The sequence below is a fragment of the Pimephales promelas genome, chromosome 3 (assembly GCF_988280905.1).
Source record: "Pimephales promelas chromosome 3, fPimPro1.hap1.1, whole genome shotgun sequence".
In the NCBI taxonomy this organism is placed as follows: domain Eukaryota; kingdom Metazoa; phylum Chordata; class Actinopteri; order Cypriniformes; family Leuciscidae; genus Pimephales; species Pimephales promelas.
This window is the reverse complement of record NC_142771.1, coordinates 16,478,018-16,496,963: the sequence shown is the minus strand read 5'-3', so window position 1 is coordinate 16,496,963 and position 18,946 is coordinate 16,478,018. Positions and strand designations below refer to the sequence as shown.

Genomic DNA, 18,946 nt, shown 5'->3' with positions numbered 1-18,946 from the left:
AATGAAGCTTACGTACTGTAATGAGAGAGGATATGTATGTATATATGTATGTGTATATATATGTATATATGTATATGTATTAATGTGTGTGTGTGTGTGTGTGTGTAAATATATGTGTGTGTATATATATATATATATATATATGAAGAGTTCAGATGCAAAAGCCTCTAAATGCCATTTGAAATTTTCTTTGTTAATGATGATTTTTATCAAACTTGTATATTTAAGTTCATTAATTTCACTTAAATGGCAATGATAATTACCTATTAATTGTTATTTAAGTGAAATTACTGAACTTAAATATACAAGTTTGATAAAAAAAAAATCATCATTAAAGAAGAAAATTTCAAATGGCATTTAGAGGCTTTTGCATCTGAACTCTTCATATTATAGTGTGTGTGTGTGCGCACTTAAAACCAGGATTTATCTATTCACTGCCAGTTTAGGGACACCTGATAATAACTGATGTGTTATGTTAAAATATGTCAAATAAAACTGTAGGCTATATTAATTATAATATATATGAGTATCGTTTGTTATTATATAAAGAAATGTTATGTGATCAGGGCATGGCAGATCTACAGAAAGGTGTGGAGGTGGAGCAATTAAGGAAAAGGAAAGCAGACTAGGCTATTCGACTGCATAAAGAGAGATCGAGAGACCTCGACAAACAGACAGCAAGGTGAGTAGCCTATATTAATTATTATTATTAATTCCAATTCAATTCGATGTTGTTGTGTTTTATGTGTTGTTTTCTTTCACTTTTATTATCACTCAAATTCCACATAACAGTCAAGGCGTGTGTTTCCCGAAAGCATCGCTATGGTTGCAAGTTCCGTCGTCATCATTCAACAGTCGATGTTTCCCGAAACCATCGTTCCAACGAACATTCGCATGGTTGGAACGACGGCTCTCAAGCTGGTTAGACCTAGACGCATGGTTTCCAGATTTCATGAAATGTTGACTTAACAAATACGTATCTTGTGCAAAATAAGCAGAAATTCGGTACAACCGGTGTTTTTTTTTTATCTATTTTTTATTAGAATAGCCTACATCCAAATGTAATTTACGGGCATGTGGAAACGATGTGAACGAGATTGAATCTGGAAATAGCTGAGACAAAATTGAAATATTCCTCAGATGCCATGTCTGTAATTTATACCAAAAAATCTAGCATTAATTCGATCTCAAACAGTTTCGTTAAAGTAAGGTATTACCACCTGCGTGACGTCATAAACCAACGCGGTTTTGGGTGACTAGCTAGTTACGTAAAATGTTTAATTAATAATAAAAAAAAAAATAGCTTACGTCGTTGTACGGGAAACGCACCCCCAGGTAGGCACGCCACTTTCAGTTTCGTTTCTGTCAGAGTGAGTGGCTTGGTACTGTTACTGCAACAAAGTAGTAGCTATGGGGGAAAGACAAAAAGCCTACAGGTCATCTTTCTGTAAAATTGTGTAATGGTTACAAAAACAAATATATATATAAACATTTTATGTAACTAGACTGTCTCTGTCCACTTGTAAAAATATGTTCAAAAAATAGCTTACAGTTTCTTGTAATTGTCCTGAACTGATTTTAAATGATTTTATTGTTAGTGTTAAATTTTGAATCATGCTGAGCATAGCATGTGTTTCCTGAAATTTTTTGACAGGAGTTTTGAATGCACAATATGTTGTCTGTAAAACTAATAATTTAAAAAAAGTATAGGGCATGGTATGCATGTGAGCAGGTTGTAACTGCATTCCAATGAGTCATTGAAGGTTTGGGTGGATGTTTGTTAGGCGTACAATACAAGGGGGTAATCCATCAGCCTGAAGTTGAAGCCTCGCGGGATCCGCCATTGTAGCAGAACTTCACCTGCTCTTGGCATCCCATTGACTCCTATTCATTTTGGCGTCACTTTGACAGTGAATAACTTTACATCTGAGGGGTCCAAAGACTTCATTTGTCCATTATTTACTTCTAAAGAAACAATGTATAAAATGCCCCATTACTTTGTATCTTACGTTACGGTCCCGTAGAAGCCGTTTTTGGAAAAATAGGCTAAAGATTGCATCATAACCTTGGGATTTTCTGTCTCACAATTGAGACGTTACCATACGAGGAGAAGCTCGCAGGCAATCTTTTACTGTTCATGAGCAATCGGGGGGACATGAAGGCACAAAGTCAAGGTAGAAGCCCATAAATAGAGAGTCATAGGATGACGACAAACAAACATGATAAATGATTGTTTGAGCAGAATGTATTTATTGGTACACTTCACAAAGTCAATAATTGACAATCTATTCTCTTTTGCAGAATCAACTATATTTAAAAGAATCATCACTATGGACTATGGATTTTTCGAAGATGAAAAGTTATTGGAAGTTTTCCGTCAAAACAAGACAAAAATATCTACTATAGAAAAGCCGTTGACATTTCTTCGCCATCTCAAAGACAATGGACTCATTACAGATGAGCTTTATGTAAGATGATTGTAATTTTAAGTGTAAAAGAATAAGAATTCTATAGTAAAAACCTGTTAATTGGTTAACAGTTAGTTTCTAATTCGTTTTTAAAATTGTAGATTTATGGGTTGTTTTGTAAATGTTTACATTTTTACAAAATACTTCTGGCAACTGCCATGTATTTCACCTTAAAAATGATTTTAGTGTTGATATTAACCTTCAGACCAATAATATATCAATATAAAAAACAAAGATTTACCTTTTTTGTCTCTCTTCTTTTTTGAAGCAAAAGCTTCAGAAACGTGATTATGATTATGGTGTGTATGATGCATTGGAGTATATTCAAAAACATGGAACAAAGAAAGTTAGACATTTCTGGAAATGTGTGGACCAGGAGCACATTTTGCAGCATTACCCCCAACTCTCTGAAATCATTGCAACTCTGGAGAAGTGTGAGAAATCATCTGTTTAGCTATCTGTCAGTCTGTCTGTGACTTATCACATTGAGGTCTACAGCATTGCTGATGTATTTCCTAATTCTAGTTTTTATCTCAGCTCTTAGTAGAGAACCAGACAGCAAAATAAGGGAGAAATATGAGGATCAAGGCACAGGAAAAGAAAGAGACGGGATAGAGAAGAGCTATGTGAGTAACCAAGCTGGCCCGTCGTCACAAATCACCGACAGACTGAAGAAGAAAGCCAAACACATGGAGAGAGGTGAGTTCTCTCACAAAATCAGATACAATCTTAAAAATAAAAATTCTTATTGGCATGAAGAACCTTCAACATCTTTGGAACTTTTTCATAGCACAAAATGTTCTTTATACAAGAAAAAAAAAGGTTCTTTAGAATGAGTTCTTAAAAAAAAAAATCTTCGCATGTTCAGTCACTGTTCAGTAAAAGGTTTTTTGAGGAACGTTTCGGTTACATATAGTAACCCTCGTTCCCTGAGGAAACGGAGACGTACATTTATTTGGCAGAGCATATGCATACTTGGACGGAGATGGACAATTATTTAATTCTAGTTTTTATCTCCTCAGCTCTTAGTAGAGAACCAAACAGCAATATAAGGGAGAAATATGAGGATGAAGGCACAGGAAAAGAAAGAGAGGAGATAGAGAAGAGCTCTGTGAGTAACCAAGCTGGCCCGTCATCACAAATCACCGACAGACTGAAGAAGAAAGCCAAACTCATTGAGAGAGGTGAGTTCTCTGGCAAAATCAGATAACCTTCAACATCTATGGAACATTTTCATTGCACAAAATGTTCTTTAACCAGAAAAAAGGTTCTTTAGAATGAGTTCTTAAAAAAAAATCTTCACGTGTTCAGTCACTGTTCAGTAAAAGGTTCTTTGAGGAACGTCTTGGTTACATATGGCAACCTTCGTTCCCTGATGGAGGGAACGGAGACGTACATGACGTAACCAACAAATAGGAATCTTGTAGAGAGGCCAATCTACTTTGAATGAAACTAAACAAGTCAATGCACATTGGCGTGCAATCATCTCCGTTCATGCACATCATCTCTGTGTCCGACTCGGGCAACGCTGCCACTCCCGAAGACTGCCACACACATATTATATATACAGTATATATATATATATATATGTGTGTGTGTGTGTGTGTGTGTGTGTGTGCGTGTGTGTGTGTGTGCGTGTGTGGCAGAGCAGCTGCTGCAAATGATTTTACAACAATGTGCATGGGAGAAATAATTAGTAGAAATGATGGTCCTTTGGCATTACTGTTAACAATTAGCAATCTGTATTTTTTTAATTTTTTTAAAAAAAATTGTATTAGTTTGAGATCCGCAAACTTACTGTTTTGTATTATCTAAAAATTCTCCAGATCTTCAGAGTTCTCCAGACTCTACCAGGGAATCAGAGTCATTTTCCCCTCCATCCTTAAGTATGTAGAACACTTTTTTGTGTGTGAAAAAGTTGCTGAACACTTTAATGTCTTATTTTTTGTTTGTTTTATTTTAATCCCTTTAATTTTGCTTTTTACGCTCACCACCCAAGAGGAAGAAGTGAATCTCTGGGATAAGCCTAAACACAAGAGATGGCTCCCTGTCACATGTGGTAACAAAAAGGCTTTAATTGACAGAGTCGCACTGTCGCACAGTAAGTTACCCTCACTGTTTAAATGTTTCAAAGCAGCAGCAACATATCATTCTCAATCACATCACTCTATGAACATTATAAAAATACAGAGTTTTATTGTTTTATTATATAATTTATCCTCTTTTGTACTGACCTCCACATGACTGTTTCAAAATTAAAATTGTGCTTTATGAATAGTAACTTTAATTTTCTGAAAATGTAGAACCTGAAAATGTAATTCTTAAAAAAATTGATGTATATTAGAAACAAAATATGTGTATTTGTGCCGTAGAATGAATTAATATTTGTATATTAATATTTTAAAACAAATAGAATATTTTGAATGACCCTACAAGTTTGAACTCTCAAAATATGAGAAAAATATTTTATATATGTAATGTGTTCTCAAGATGATGACAGACTGACAGAAGGCAGGATTAAAAGGTTTCACATTGGATTAAAAAACAAAAGACAGACTGGTGTAACAGTGTGTCAAATGCAAACACAAGCATTAACACAAATAACCGACAACTGAAGGAAAACTAAGCAACTTAAAAACTGGCTAGATGTGGGAACAAATAAACAACAACTGTGACGATTAAATGATTGTCCATGACAAAAAAGGAGAAGCTGTTTGGACAAAGAAACATAGAATGCAAACTAAAAGCGTATGAAGGGGACTTCTCTTCCTCAACAAGTCAACAAAGTAGTCTAAGCGCTGTCTTGAAACAGAGATGATGATGAACAAACAGATAGATCACAGGCCATACAGTTCTTAGTGCTATCTTGAAATAGATTCAGGACAAACAGATAATACTGGGTGGGATAAGGTGTAAGGCAGTACCTCCGTATCCACGTCAATCAGCCATTCCTCGAAGTCCTTTCTGCTTTTTCAGAGAACAGGGATTACAGTCAAGTTACTGTCATGTGAGGGAACTTTCACTCAGTCGCCAAGCTCCACGAATAAAGCGGGTGTTCAGAGGGTGTTTCCCCACTGAAAGCCGCCAATCGGAGCGTGGCAAGCCAAAATGGCGGCTACAGATTTTCTGAGAGTTGCAGGACATGTGCCTGCTGACAGCTTTTCCTGCAGAAGCTTGAGTGCTGAAACAATCTGGCAGCGGACTGGGTCTGAATGATGTATTGTACACAACCTTTTCAAAGATGTGCCACTTTAGGGCATACATTCTTCTAGTGGAGGGAGCCCTAGCACTCAGAAGGTTGAAAGTCCAGCATTTCTTAGCTGGTCCCCCTCATGGACCAAACATGAAGATTCCATGACTCGGACCGGGGATCGTCCCCTGCACCTGAGACAAGAGATCACTCCTGTTCGGTATCGCCAAAGGCAAGTCGTCGAGGAGAGATTTTCTGAGAACCAGACACTGGTTGGCCAACGAGGCGCTATCAATAGGCATGGCCCTTGTTGACGGACCTTAGGACTCCAGAGAGCAGAGAGATAGATGGAAACTTATATAGATACTTCCTGGCTCATGCATTGGCTATGCATGGGCAATGGTTTCCAGACCCGGGGGGCTGGAGGAGTCAGTGAGAGTTACAGGGGATATTGCACTGTTTCTTATGAAACAAAGAGGTCCGCCTCTGCTTCATAAAATCTTCCCCAGATCTGACTGACTACATCGGGATGGAAATTCCAATTCCTTTGATCTCCTGTCTGGACAATAGATCTGCTTCCACGTTCATGCTTCCGTGAATGTAAATTAACCTGAGGGACAGGAACTTGTTCCAAGCCCAAAGCAGAACCTGCTGCGCTGGTTTGTTCAGGGCAGTCTGCCCTGGCGATTTATATAAGCGACTACTGCAGTGTTGTCCACCCGCACCATGGTAGCCTCTTGACTGCCGGAGGAATATTTCAGGGCCAGAAATACTGCTATCAATTTGAGGCAATTGATTTGCCATTTGAGATGCCAGCCCTTCCGGAAATCGTCTCTTGTTAGCATCCTGCGACGACAACACCCACCTACAGTGGGAGCCAAGGTGAGGTCTGAGCTACATAGAAAGTGTTTGAAGCCCACAGCGCGTAAACATTGCCATAAGCATTTTAGAAAAGGGAAAAGCACTCACCTTATTTGTCTCTGGGGATTAGCCCTGGGATGAAATCTGCTGGCTCTGAGCCACAGCTAACTGTCTCATGAGCAGAAGGCTCAAAGGTATCACTGTGGACACAACTGCTATAAGACCTAGAACGCTTTGAAGTCATTACAGTGCCATTTACATTTAAGCACCACACATACACATACTGTATTAAAATTCTCATATATTCTCAGGAAAAAGGGATTGCATTAACCATAATGGAAAAATGATCTCCCCTTATACATTTGAGAAAATGGGTGACAAAGAAGCACACAAGAGCTGGAAAACAAGTATATTATGCCAAGGCAAAACCCTCAAGAGTCTCATTGAGGTGAGAACCTTAAAGAGATCCAATTGCACAGTATCTAATGTGTTTCACTTTCAGTACTTATTTAGTCTTTTAAGTTTTGTAACTTTTCCAACCTTGTTTATTTTTCTTTTCAGATGGAAATTTTGAAGATACCTAAAGTTGAGGGAAAATTTACCCTTCGTAAATGATATGTCCTATGTATCATTAATTCAGCATTTTAAATGACTCTACTGAGCTCATAAATCAACTTTTGTTCCACTTTTAATAAAGTCTGTCAATGAATGGATTGTTTCAGTGTGAAATAAAGCTTCCCTAAGTTACATTTTTAACTTCACAAGAAGAGGGCAGCAGTGTGACATTGAAGGCTAATTATAAATATAGGATCAAATATTTTCAGACTACACGCAGCATTTGTTCTTTAGGTGGCCCAAATAGAAAATGGACCTTTGTTTTTGGCTGTTTATCATTGAACTGATAAATAGAAAGTGGGCAATATGGAGGGCCTAAAGTATCCAATAATTATCTATAGCCACCTGACTTCTTTGAAGGGTTTGAAGTATTATCATTCACCTACAAAATACAGATGAGAAAATATGCACAGCCAGTTGTCCATGCACCAAGACGGGTTCCAGCACCACTTCCTGATAAGCTGAGTCAAGAGCTGGAAAGAATAACATTAATGGGAGTCAAAGAAAAAGTGGGAAAGCCTATAGTGGATCAACTCAATAGTGTGTGAAGAAAGCCAATGTTGATCTACGTGTGTGTATGGATCCAAAGGACTTAAACCCCAACATTCAGAGAGTCTTTTTGACTTATAATTTCCTCACGTGTCGGAATTTGACAATTCCGGAATTACATTTGATAATTCCAGAATTGTCAAATTCCGACAGGTGAGGAAATTGTAAGTATGATGGCATGTGCAAAGTTATTTACAGAGCTGGATGCGTCTATGGGTTTTGGCAGCTGAAACTACATGAGAACCGCACAAAGTATTGCACATTCAATACACCCTTGCTTTCGGTCGAAAATACTTCTTCAGGATGCCGTTCGGAATTTCCTCAGCTCATGAAGTATTCCGCAGGGATATGAAACACATAATTGAAAGCATCGAGAGTGTGCGTGTGTATGATTTTGTGTTGTGGGGATCCACAATAGAACAGCACAACAAGAGGCTCATGGAAGTCCTACTACAGCAAGTAAGGAAGTATGGGCTGAAGTTGAATAAAGACAAATGTCAGTTTGGAGTGAAGGAAGTCACATCCGGAGACGAGCTTTTGGAAGGGGGTGTGGAACTAGACAGGAGTAAAGTACAAGCAATAGCCTACTTAAAATGGCCACAGACAGAAAGGCTGTATTGAGAGTGATGATCAATTGTGTTTGAAACTTCATACCAAACTTGTCTTCTAAAGCCTAGTTGACACTACATGATTTTAAAACGTCGGGCTGAACTGTGCGGTGCACAATACATGATTTGCACTCTGTGAAACCAGGAGTGTTCAGGTTGTTGAGCTGTTCACACCACAGGACACAACGTGATTGATCCGCAAAACGATTCGTTGGCCGAACAACCATTACTTATAAAAGTAATTGGATCAAACATAAAAAATTAAGTATTCATGACTTTTCAACGTTTACTTAACATATATAGTGTGTGTAACACAAAAATATAAGTTACTAGGTGCACTTAAATGTATGTATAAATAAAATTAAAAATACATAAGGCATGTCAACTTGCGTCAAAATTAAGTAAATCTAGCATATCATTTTAAGTACTATATGAGCCACGTGATATGCAATTTCCCGTGATGCCTATCCAGACAAAAATTAAGCCATTTTATTTCACAGCACATGTGAAGACGTTGAGAAGAGGTAAGCTTATTTTTTGTACTTAGGCCTACACATGATCATTTATTGCATTTTTTGTCAAGAAATTTACTTTTAACTGAATTTCAGAATTGCTACAAATTTTGCATCAACAATTAGAAACGTGTTACTTACGAATGTAACGTTTGTAGTCTACATGTTAATGAATGAAATAAGTGTTTTGCACGCGAGTATTTGAAGAGTATATTGTGTTTTTTCAAAATATATGACCATGATGTTGGCTTATGCATTAATGGTGTGTTCACACAGAACGTGAATTTAATTATTTGCGATAGCAGATTACATTCATAGTCAATGCAAAGACGCGAAGACGCATCATTCGCGCCGGGCGTCGCGAATTGGGTGACTCGTTTGCCGCGAACGTCTTCCTCGGTAGAAAAATTTGAACTTGAGCGGGCTGCGGAAGATTCAAGCATCTAACTAGACGCGACGTGTTTGACGCGTTCGGTTACCAATTCGGACGGCGCTTTTTCCCCCACGGATAGCCTAGATTATAGGCCTACTTTGTTAGCGAGTTGTTTTTGGATAAAACAAATGTACCTTGCATATTTACAAATTCCCATATTCTCCATCTATACATGGATCGCAGGGAAGGGGGCTTTGGGCGCGGGTTAGCCTACTTTTGGTAACGTTAACATAAATATTACATTCAAAAACACATTGCCTACAGCTCCGTGTGCACAATTTATCATTAAATAATGGCAATCTTGATTCTAGCACAATATTATTCCTAATGACAGCGACAATTCAGTAAATTAAACCTTCAAAATTATTATCAAAATAAGTAAATACCCTTAAAACAAAAGTTTAGCTTCAAATAAAGGTTATAAATTAATAGATATTAATAGACTAATTTTTATATTTATAGGCATTTAATAATGGACTAATTTGTTACATTTAATTGTTTTTTATTGATTTTTGAAAAAAATAAATATATAGGCCTATATATCTTCTGCCCACCAAGCCTTCATTTCTTTGATCCAAGAAAAAACTGTAATATTGTGACTATTATTATTATTATTTAAACAACTGAAGAGTTCAGATGCAAAAGCCTCTAAATGCCATTTGAAATTTTCTTCTTTAATGATGATTTTTATCAAACTTGTATATTTAAGTTCAGTAATTTCACTTAAATAACAATTAATTATCATTGCCATTTAAGTGAAATTACTGAACGTAAATATATACAAGTTTGATAAAAATCATCATTGAAGAAGAAAATTTCAAATGGCATTTAGAGGCTTTTGCATCTGAACTCTTCAACTATTTTCTATTTTAATATATTTTAAGATGCAATTTAAAAGTTTTGGGTAAAAAATAAATAATAAAGTGAAATGCTTTATTGTGTGTGATTTGCATGTTTAATTTATTTTAAGACACGTAAGCTGAAGATCTAAAATAAGTTAAAATGGTTGGTTCAACTGATTTAATTGTCTTTTTTTATATATATAAATGAGCTTAAATGTTAAGTAAACAGAACTAAGATTTGTTTTGATCTCACATGGCCTGCACTGTGTTGGATTTACTTAAAAGATATATGCACCATTTTTGCGTCATACTTTTTAAGTAATCCGTAATCATTTAATTAAGTAAATTTTTAACTTGGAATAATTTTACATAAAAAAAAACTTAAATATTTTAGTTCACGTGACATTCTTTACTTAAAAATATAAGTATCGTGATGCATACATTTTTAAGTAAAGAATGTTGCGTGAACTCAAATAATTAAGTGCATATAACAAAGATTTTCTTGTTAATTTTAAGTAAAATTATTCCAAGTTGGGATTACTTAAAAAGTATGATGCAAAAATGGTGCATATATATTTTAAGTAAATCCAACACATCATTTTTTAGAGTGTACACTAGGTGCTGCTCATCTACATCAGAACAGCAGTGTGTTCACCTTGGGCTGGTCTCATCTGCCACCCTGTCAGCTGGCCTGTCATTGTGCTTTGTTTCCTGCATACTGTTTGGACTGTAATCACCTCCTCACCCACCATTTCTCATCTTGTCATCAGTCTTTCATTAAAACCCATTCTGCGCTTGAGTCTTCCCTCATAGATCCGTAACAGTGAACCGCCGAATTCCTTGATCAAGAAGTGACATCTTTGAGCCAAATATTGGTAAGCTTTATTTTCATGTAACATTCATATATATATATATATATATATATATATATATATATATATACGTATACATATATATATATAGAGAGAGAGAGAGAGAGAGGTTCTGAAAGATATTTGCATTATGTGGACAAGCCAAAAAATTATGTATCCTTTCTCATCTGTTGTGTGTAGATATATATATATATATATATATATATATATATATATATATATATATATATATATATATATATATATATATATTGAAGAGTTCAGATGCAAAAGCCTCTAAGTGCCATTTGAAATTTTCTTCTTTAATGACGATTTTTATCAAACTTGTATATTTAAGTTCAGTAATTTCACTTAAATGGCAATGATAATTACCTATTAATTGTTATTTAAGTGAAATTACTGAACTTAAATATACAAGTTTGATAAAAATCATTATTAAAGAAGAAAATTTCAAATGGCATTTAGAGGCTTTTGCATCTGAACTCTTCCCATCCTTGACAACGGATCGTCAAAAATAGCACTGTAAAAAATATTTTCAAGATTTGTTTTCACAACATATTTTCTTTTGTCAAATCAACTTTATAATAATTTGTTTAGTTGAGTTAACTTATTATTTTGAGTTTCTGATGATTAAATCAATCTCCTTCATTGCATTAACTCACTTTTTCCCAGTTCAATCAACTTAAAATTTTAAGGCAACCCAGGTTGCTTACTTTTTTAAGTTAAACCAACAATATTTTTTTACAGTGATCACAACATTTTTTCTTTTGTCAAATCAACTTAAATAATTTATTTACTTCAGATAACATAATTTTGAGTTTCTGATGATTAAATCATTGCATTAACTCACTTTTTCCAGTTCAATGAACTTACTTTACTTTAAGTTAAACCAACAATTTTTTTTACAATGCATGTCACATAAACTTGATTATTTATATTTTGTACTATAATTCATGGTTAAACTTCACTCTATTATTAGCCATCACTAACTGACACATTAAAGATTAAGTGATATAGATGTTTAAGTTGTCTCTGTGTGAAAGAGGACAGTAAAATAGTTAATAATTTCAGCATGTTAATGATTTTTTTATTTTAAATATTACAACACTGCTCTGAAAATCCATTCCATTATCTTCTAAATATCAAATGAGTTGAATGAATTCTCTATGCTTTTGAGATTTTGCTTTGTTATAAAAGTTACCATTGTGATTACTGAAATTTTGTTTTAATAATGTATTCTCTATTCTCTGTATTTGATATCTGAATGCAGTAACAGTGCTGGCTTATTTAGCTTCCAGAAATAAAATATTAACTTGTTTTGAGTTTTGAGAAAGGTCTTCAACGTGTTAAAACATATACGTCATTGAAGCCAATAGTTTAAGGGACCATTTCTTTGTTTAAGCCTTACTTTCCAGTCAGACTAAAGTCCTCAGACTGCGCTCCTTAAGAGAAAGAACGCAGTATCTTGATGTTTTAAGATGACTCTCCTGTTTATAGTTAGAGCCTGGCCAAATCCAACCTTGGAAAAGCTGTGTGTCTGTGTGTGTGTGTGTGTGTTAGTTATTTTTGTTGCAGGTTAAGGAACCACTGGCATTATTGGAGATTGACTGAGTTGTTGTTCTGAACAGGCTGGCACCCAGCAACCCAAATCTGCGACCTGGAAGGTCACGACGTGCCTAACTTCAGGGTCCGAGTGTCAGCTGCATAACCAATGGAGATATGCTTCCGTCTATCTGTGTGGAAAATTACTGTGTTTGTCTATTTCTTAGCCAATGAGAATCATTCAATCTGTAAGCAAGGACGTAGCTTAGACCTTGGTGAGGGGTTTAACTGCTGTGATCTTTGTAACTGGAACTGGAGCAGCCTACAAACTCCATGTGAGTCTTGAAGCTGACTTTTGAAAATACAAACTATCTTCAGTAAAACTTTTCTTTAATATATTATAATTCTGACTCTGGGTCTTCATTCATCATATCTGGTCCTGGGTCTTTGACTGTTTACCCCTAACAATAGTTTTATTTTTCACTCTCCATCCAGAAGTCATTCCAGCAATGGTTGAATAAACCGAAGTGTAACTTTCTTGAAGGTAGACCAAAAAGCAGCTTTCAGTTTCGCAATGTGAGAGGGAGGCACTGCAACTCAACGTGGTGGAACCCGTCTACTTCCTGCTGTTCAAATAATGCAGACGATGCAATCGCCTCCTTCATGAAATCACTCTTGAAGAGCATTCCAGTAAATGACTGGCTGAGTGAGAACATCGTTAGAAATAAAGGACATCTACGGATACAAAGAGGAAGATGGAGAAACAAAACTCTAAGAAGAGACAGCCGAGGGGATCGTCCTCCCTCTGCACATCAGAGAAGAAACAGGCAGAGGGACAAAACTGCTCCAGTGAGTCTAAAGCATTTTTACAAGACAGACTAATTAACAGGAAGAGGTGCACATTTAATACTCTGCTACTACGTTTTGAAAAGGGTTTTCACCTGATTTGATTGTACTTGTTTCAGAATCATCTACAGGACAAAAAAATGATCAACTTCCTGTTACATGTGGTTGTAAAGAGGGCGTCTTGCATTTGAAGAAATATAATAACAGTAGGTGCATAAATGTTTCTGTGGTAAATAATTCCGTAATGTTTATGAGGAGCTTGCTGTAGAATTGTTGTTGAATGTCTCAAGATTGTTGGAGCATCTAACATCCAAAAGCTCTGAAACAAGTCATGCCAATAGTGGTTGAATAAACTCTTTCTGTCCTTAGAACAGGAGTGCATCCTCAGTGAAGACCAGTGGTTCAAGCCCACTGAGTTCGAAAGGTTTGGGATGATGGACAGGAACAAAAAGTGGAAAACCAGCATCCTTAGCAATGGGATTCCACTCCAGAAACTCATAGAGGTGCATAAGATTGGTTTATACATAATCAATACTAACGCTTTCAACTAAAGCACTTGAGAGCAATTACCCTATTTTTTTAATCATGGCCTTGGTGATTAGTGAGTTAATTAGAGAAATTACAGTTAAATAACATTTCCCTGATATGAAAATGGACACAGGGAAGAAAACATAAAACTGATGATGTACATATTCATGACATATTCTTAATTTGTGCCATTTTTTATTCATAGGATGGTTTTCTTCCATCTAAAACCTTTCAGAAAAGCAAGGTTCAGGACGCACAGGTTTGGCTGTTATTGTATGGTTTTCTGATTTGCACCCTCAAGTTGTGCTAAAACTGAATGTTATTTTCTTCTGGTGAACAAAAAGGAAGATCATTTGAAGTATTTGTAAACAGTTTCTGGTCCCCATTGACTTCCATAGTATAAGAAAAAAAATATTGTGGAAGTCAATGGGGACCAGAAACTGTTTGGTTATCTACTTTCTTCCAAATATCTTATTTTGAGTTCAGTTGAACAACAAATAAATGCATACCGGTTTAGAACAACTTGAGGGTCAGTAAAAAACGACAGAACTTTAATTTTTGGGTGAACTATTCCTTTAACCTTTCTAGACTGAAACAATCACATGCGACTTAAGATGTTCATCAACATTTCTCATTTTATGTTCTACAGAAGAAAGAAAACCCTGTGGGTTTGAAACAACAGGGTGAGTAAATTATGACAGAATTGTTTTGTTTTTTAAATCTAAAATTAATATTCATTTAAATTCATTTTAAACAGTTATTCCGAAATATATTTACTAAAATATTCTGTATCATGAGTGTTTGTGTATTTGTTGTAGAATCGGATGAGAAGGAAAATCATGATGATGATGACGATGATGATGGTATTGACTTGAGCGTGTTTAATTGTCCAACCCTACCTGTTACCTGCGGTTCTGGCTCTGGCATCCTTCACAAACGTCGCTTTGCCAATGGTGTGTGAGTGAGAATAGTTATTTTGAATATTAATATGTTGACAATGTGTTTTATATAATATTAACATATGTTTTACATTTCTTACTGTAAAAACAATTCAAGTTCAGGGAAGAAAGAGGAGGGAACTGACAAACATAACTTTTAATCACCAAAAAAACAAACAACAAGACGACTCGCAGACGACTGCCGCGTATAATAAAACACCAAAATAAATTCCAGGCCTTCATGGTCCTCTTTCGTCCTTCAATGTCGTTGCTCCTCCCAGAGCTCCTCAGTGAGACTCAGCACCGAGCAGGTGACCCTCGTTATAGCACCAGCGCCACCAGCCTTGCTCCCACGGCTCTCGGCCCCGCCCTGCTTACCATACTAACTTAAGTGTTTCGTAAGACATCATTGACAATGAATGTAAATGCAGTGTTTGACTGCAGTTTTCCAAGACTTTTGCACTCAGTTTTGTCTATTTTTCAGGGCGTTATGGGAGATGCATAAGAACAGAGAACTGCTGGCTGAACCCTGGGGAATTCATCAGATCGAACAAACCAGGTGGAACATGGAAGAAAGACATTATTGCCCGTGGAATGCCCCTTGGGAAACTTGTAACGGTAAAAGAAAATATATCATATAAAGCTACAGTATTAACCAGACCATGCTTCAATATCTGACGCTTTAGGCGCCCTTTAGCATCAGTTAGATGACGCCCTAGGATCGCGTGTAACCTACCCCTACCCCAGACCTAAACCTAACCGCGTCCTCTAACTGACTCTTTCCTTTAGCGTCAGTTAGATGACGCCGTAGGATCGCGTCATGTAAGTGATGCTAAAGGGCGCCTAAAGCGTCAAATATTGAAATCATGGTCAAAGGTGACGCCTTGGGGTGAGAATGCGTTGTATTAACTGACAATGCGGTTAAATTGAGCAGTGATGTCCGGGCCCTTCAGAGTCGCCATGAAATCAAAAATATTTTGCTTTTAGTGTGAATATGTCAGTCTTAAGCCTGGGATGCACCATGCCTACAATCGGTCGCCGGGCATTGTCTGGTCGTTTTCGAGCATCCGTCGACAGAGTTTTTTTGGTGTGTTGGCTCTTGTCGGACACCGTCAGGTTTTTTGGGGGATGATTCAGCATGAAGAATTGCAGTCGGGGAGAGAGAGAACAATAGGTTACTGATCCTATCCCCGGTTTTCTGAAACATCAAATGGAGAGATCCACATATGGGAAGGGCATCCACACCAGACCCCTCCAGAAGCATCCAATTGCACCAAGTCTGGCCTTACAGACAGAAGCGCGGGTCCAATGCCCAGTGAGGCACCTGCCCCTTACCAAGTGCCTATTGCTGGTCTGTACGAGCAATTTCAATCTGGGGTTCGACCTTGCGTGTTGAGACTGCTCTAAATAAGATCTCCAATGACATATTATTAGCTGCTGACTCTGGACTTTTATCTATCTTAATTTTACTTGATCTAAGTGCAGCATTTGATATATCACACAGCGTTATGTTGCACAGATTGGAGACTATTGGAATTACTGGTACCCCTTTGACTTGGTTTCATTCATACTTTATGGGTTGTACTCAATTTGTATAGCTGAAGCAGTTCTGCTCAAAGAGTTCGTCAGTACAGGTGTCCCGCAGGGCTCAGTATTGGGTCCTCTTTTATTTATCATTTATCTTTTACCCCTTGGCAATATTTTTAGGAAATTTGGCTTTTAATTCCACCTATATGCCGACGACACTCAACTTTATCTCTCCTTGAAATCTTCCGCTAATTTTCCTCCATCTGTCCTCTCAGACTGTTTGGCTGTGATCAAAGAATTATGCTATTTTGATTCCAGATATTCACTTGTTTTTTCCTGAATGTATTGATGTTTTGACATCTTGTCGCCACCTACTGGTGTTTCCACCACTAGTGCATAGACTACCAGTCTGTCTGGAACTGTCTGTAGGATGGCAGTCGCCGATCAAGTTTTATTGCAGTAAACACAATAACCTGTGATGTGTTTTCACATACTTTCCAGAAAAGAGTTTTGGAACCAAAAACAGTCGACTGTGATCAAGAAGACCCAGTAAGAAATCATCAGTCACAATTATAGTAATTTCAAAACATCACATTCAAAATGTGTTTTAAGATGGAACAGTTTTATTTCTTTATGAACTCTTGTCCCTGCAGAATGATGACGTGTGTTTCGTGTGTGATTCCGAGGGAGATCTGGTGTGTTGTGACGTTTGCCCACGAGCTTTTCATTCACACTGTCACCTACCAGCTGTAGATGGAGACTCACCTGGGTGAGAGAGAGAGAGAGAGAAAACCTTTACCTGGTTTAGACAAGATATACAGTTGACTTACAGTTGTAATATTGTGTGTTTTGTCTGTACTGAAGCCAGTGGAGCTGCACATTCTGTGTCATAAAGAACATTGAGGATTCCAGTCAAAAGACTCAACAGGACGTTTTGAGCAGTCCAGTCTCTCAGTACACACGGGTAAAGTTTATGCAAAAGTCATTGGGGTCCAAAATAACATTTCTTTCATCGTCTAGACAAAAAAGAAAAGAAAAAAAGCTTGTGAGAACCCTCCCTTTAACAAGTTTGTTTGACTGTCTTTTATCTTTCAGCACTGCCAGTGTTTGCTGTTACACCTGCTAAATGAGAGCATGACTGACCCCTGCACTAATGTAAAGCTTCTGCCTGTTTTAGATTATTTAAAGTTGGAATGTAAATATATAGTATGTGTATGTGACATCTGCACTGATATTGTTCAGGTTCCAGGATACAGTGAGAGTATTTGTGGTCCCATGATGCTGGGCAGAGTGAAGTTGAACATGGAGAATAATGATTATCAAACAGTGCAAGAGTTTGTCTCTGCTATCGAATACGTTTTTCACCACTGGGCTTCCAACAGGGTGAGTTTCTCCCAGGCTTGCAAATGTTACAAATTACAGGAGTCTTAATAATGTGCTTATATGTTGTCTTATTTTTATTAACTGAATTTGACATTGTTCTTTGTCTTATTTGTAGGAAAATGACTTCAATAGAATGACCTCTAGGCTAAAGGAACTTTTTGAAACAATCTTTAGGCTCCTATAACATGACGCCTTAACAAGAGGTCCTTCGACGTGACCTTTGAAGGCTATTTCACAATTTAGACTTCATAAACAATCATTACACAATCCTACTTCATAACAATCATACACATTACACAAAAGAACAATCATTATTAATTTGTGAATTTTGTTTCTCTCACTTGTGAGCTTATATGATACTATGGAAGCTTGTTTCAACATATGTCTAATATATCTTGAAATGTATTTTTATCTTGCAATTCTGACTTTATTTCTTACTATTCTGTAAACTTGCCAAGTGTCTGACCATAAAGCCAAAATACTAACTTTGGCAACAAGGTGTTAATCATTTAAGCTACACTGTGTGATTTTTACCTCCATCTAGTGGTGAAAATGTATATGACCATCCAGTGAATATTAGTGTCTGTTCCTCTCATTTTCGATTTCGTTTTAACTCCTACGGTGGCCAATGTAGTCCAAGATTAACATGGCTTCCAGTTCAACCTCGTCCATGAGTGTTAACTCAAACGTAAACGCGAAAGGCGAAGCTTGAATTAACGGGTATGTCCCTCTTTGGCTAATGTAATTTCAAGATGGCCGAGTCCGACATTAGAACCCCTTACCCGTATGTATTTTCAATGGTATATTATACACTCATGAGAATACTTTATTAATGAGCACATATATTTGTGAAAGAACTAAGTGTTTTTAGCTAAGAATAAAAACAATTACACAGTGTAGCTTTTAAAAAAAACAAAAAACTTTTTCCTGAATAGTAAAGGTATGGAGGCGTATTGCATTCTCTTGAAGAAAAAAAATCTATCCTGTTTTTCTGAATTAACGAGTTAATTTTTCATGAGAAAAATTTGTTTTGCTCTGTTTTTCTGAATTAACGAGTTAATTTTTCATGAGAAAAAAATTTTGCTCTGTTTTTCTGAATTAATGAGTTAATTTTTCGTGAGAAAAAAAGTTTTTGCTCTGTTTTTCTGAATTAACTCAGAAAAACAGAGCAAAAAAAATCCATGAAAAATTAACTCGTTAATTCAGAAAAACAGAGCAAAATATTTTTTTTT

General features: G+C 36.5%; 2 protein-coding genes across 6 annotated transcripts; both read left to right on the top strand.

Annotated features, from left to right (window-relative positions):
* Positions 1-382: 382 nt before the first annotated feature.
* On the top strand, positions 383-7,216 carry LOC120490000 (uncharacterized). 3 transcript variants are annotated; one of them, XM_089128370.1, is made up of 10 exons: positions 386-682; positions 793-921; positions 2,302-2,468; positions 2,737-2,902; positions 3,006-3,167; positions 3,491-3,652; positions 4,295-4,354; positions 4,468-4,569; positions 6,831-6,967; positions 7,081-7,216. In XM_089128370.1, exons 3-10 carry the CDS (start codon positions 2,331-2,333, stop codon positions 7,132-7,134), a joined length of 981 nt encoding a protein of 326 aa, XP_088984496.1. In that variant the 5' UTR covers positions 386-682; positions 793-921; positions 2,302-2,330; the 3' UTR covers positions 7,135-7,216. The 3 variants fall into 3 exon arrangements, with proteins under 3 accessions (XP_039543233.2, XP_088984496.1, XP_088984494.1); XM_089128368.1 differs by lacking the exon at positions 793-921 and having other exon boundaries at positions 387-682; XM_039687299.2 differs by lacking the exons at positions 793-921; positions 3,491-3,652 and having other exon boundaries at positions 383-682.
* A 3,548-nt stretch (positions 7,217-10,764) lies between these two features.
* On the top strand, positions 10,765-18,739 carry LOC120489997 (nuclear body protein SP140-like protein). 3 transcript variants are annotated; one of them, XM_089128365.1, is made up of 15 exons: positions 10,765-10,953; positions 12,579-12,827; positions 12,988-13,341; positions 13,458-13,544; positions 13,708-13,841; positions 14,072-14,125; positions 14,516-14,549; positions 14,685-14,819; positions 15,289-15,422; positions 16,833-16,880; positions 16,982-17,100; positions 17,196-17,295; positions 17,427-17,486; positions 17,574-17,714; positions 17,830-18,736. In XM_089128365.1, exons 3-15 carry the CDS (start codon positions 13,248-13,250, stop codon positions 17,896-17,898), a joined length of 1,209 nt encoding a protein of 402 aa, XP_088984491.1. In that variant the 5' UTR covers positions 10,765-10,953; positions 12,579-12,827; positions 12,988-13,247; the 3' UTR covers positions 17,899-18,736. The 3 variants fall into 3 exon arrangements, with proteins under 3 accessions (XP_088984491.1, XP_088984492.1, XP_088984493.1); XM_089128366.1 differs by lacking the exon at positions 10,765-10,953 and having other exon boundaries at positions 12,512-12,827; positions 16,985-17,100; positions 17,830-18,733; XM_089128367.1 differs by lacking the exons at positions 10,765-10,953; positions 12,579-12,827; positions 12,988-13,341 and having other exon boundaries at positions 13,713-13,841; positions 17,830-18,739.
* The last annotated feature ends 207 nt before the right edge of the window (positions 18,740-18,946 follow it).

Coding starts and splice junctions, on each gene's coding strand:
- LOC120489997 (XM_089128365.1), top strand. CDS start 13,248: ATGGAGAAACAAAACTCTAAGAAGAGACAGCCGAGGGGATCGTCCTCC. Junction 13,842..14,071: donor CACTCCAGAAACTCATAGAG/GTGCATAAGATT, acceptor TTTTATTCATAG/GATGGTTTTCTTCCATCTAA. Junction 17,101..17,195: donor GTAGATGGAGACTCACCTGG/GTGAGAGAGAGA, acceptor TCTGTACTGAAG/CCAGTGGAGCTGCACATTCT.
- LOC120490000 (XM_089128370.1), top strand. CDS start 2,331: ATGGACTATGGATTTTTCGAAGATGAAAAGTTATTGGAAGTTTTCCGT. Junction 2,469..2,736: donor TCATTACAGATGAGCTTTAT/GTAAGATGATTG, acceptor TCTTTTTTGAAG/CAAAAGCTTCAGAAACGTGA. Junction 4,570..6,830: donor CAGAGTCGCACTGTCGCACA/GTAAGTTACCCT, acceptor ATATATTCTCAG/GAAAAAGGGATTGCATTAAC.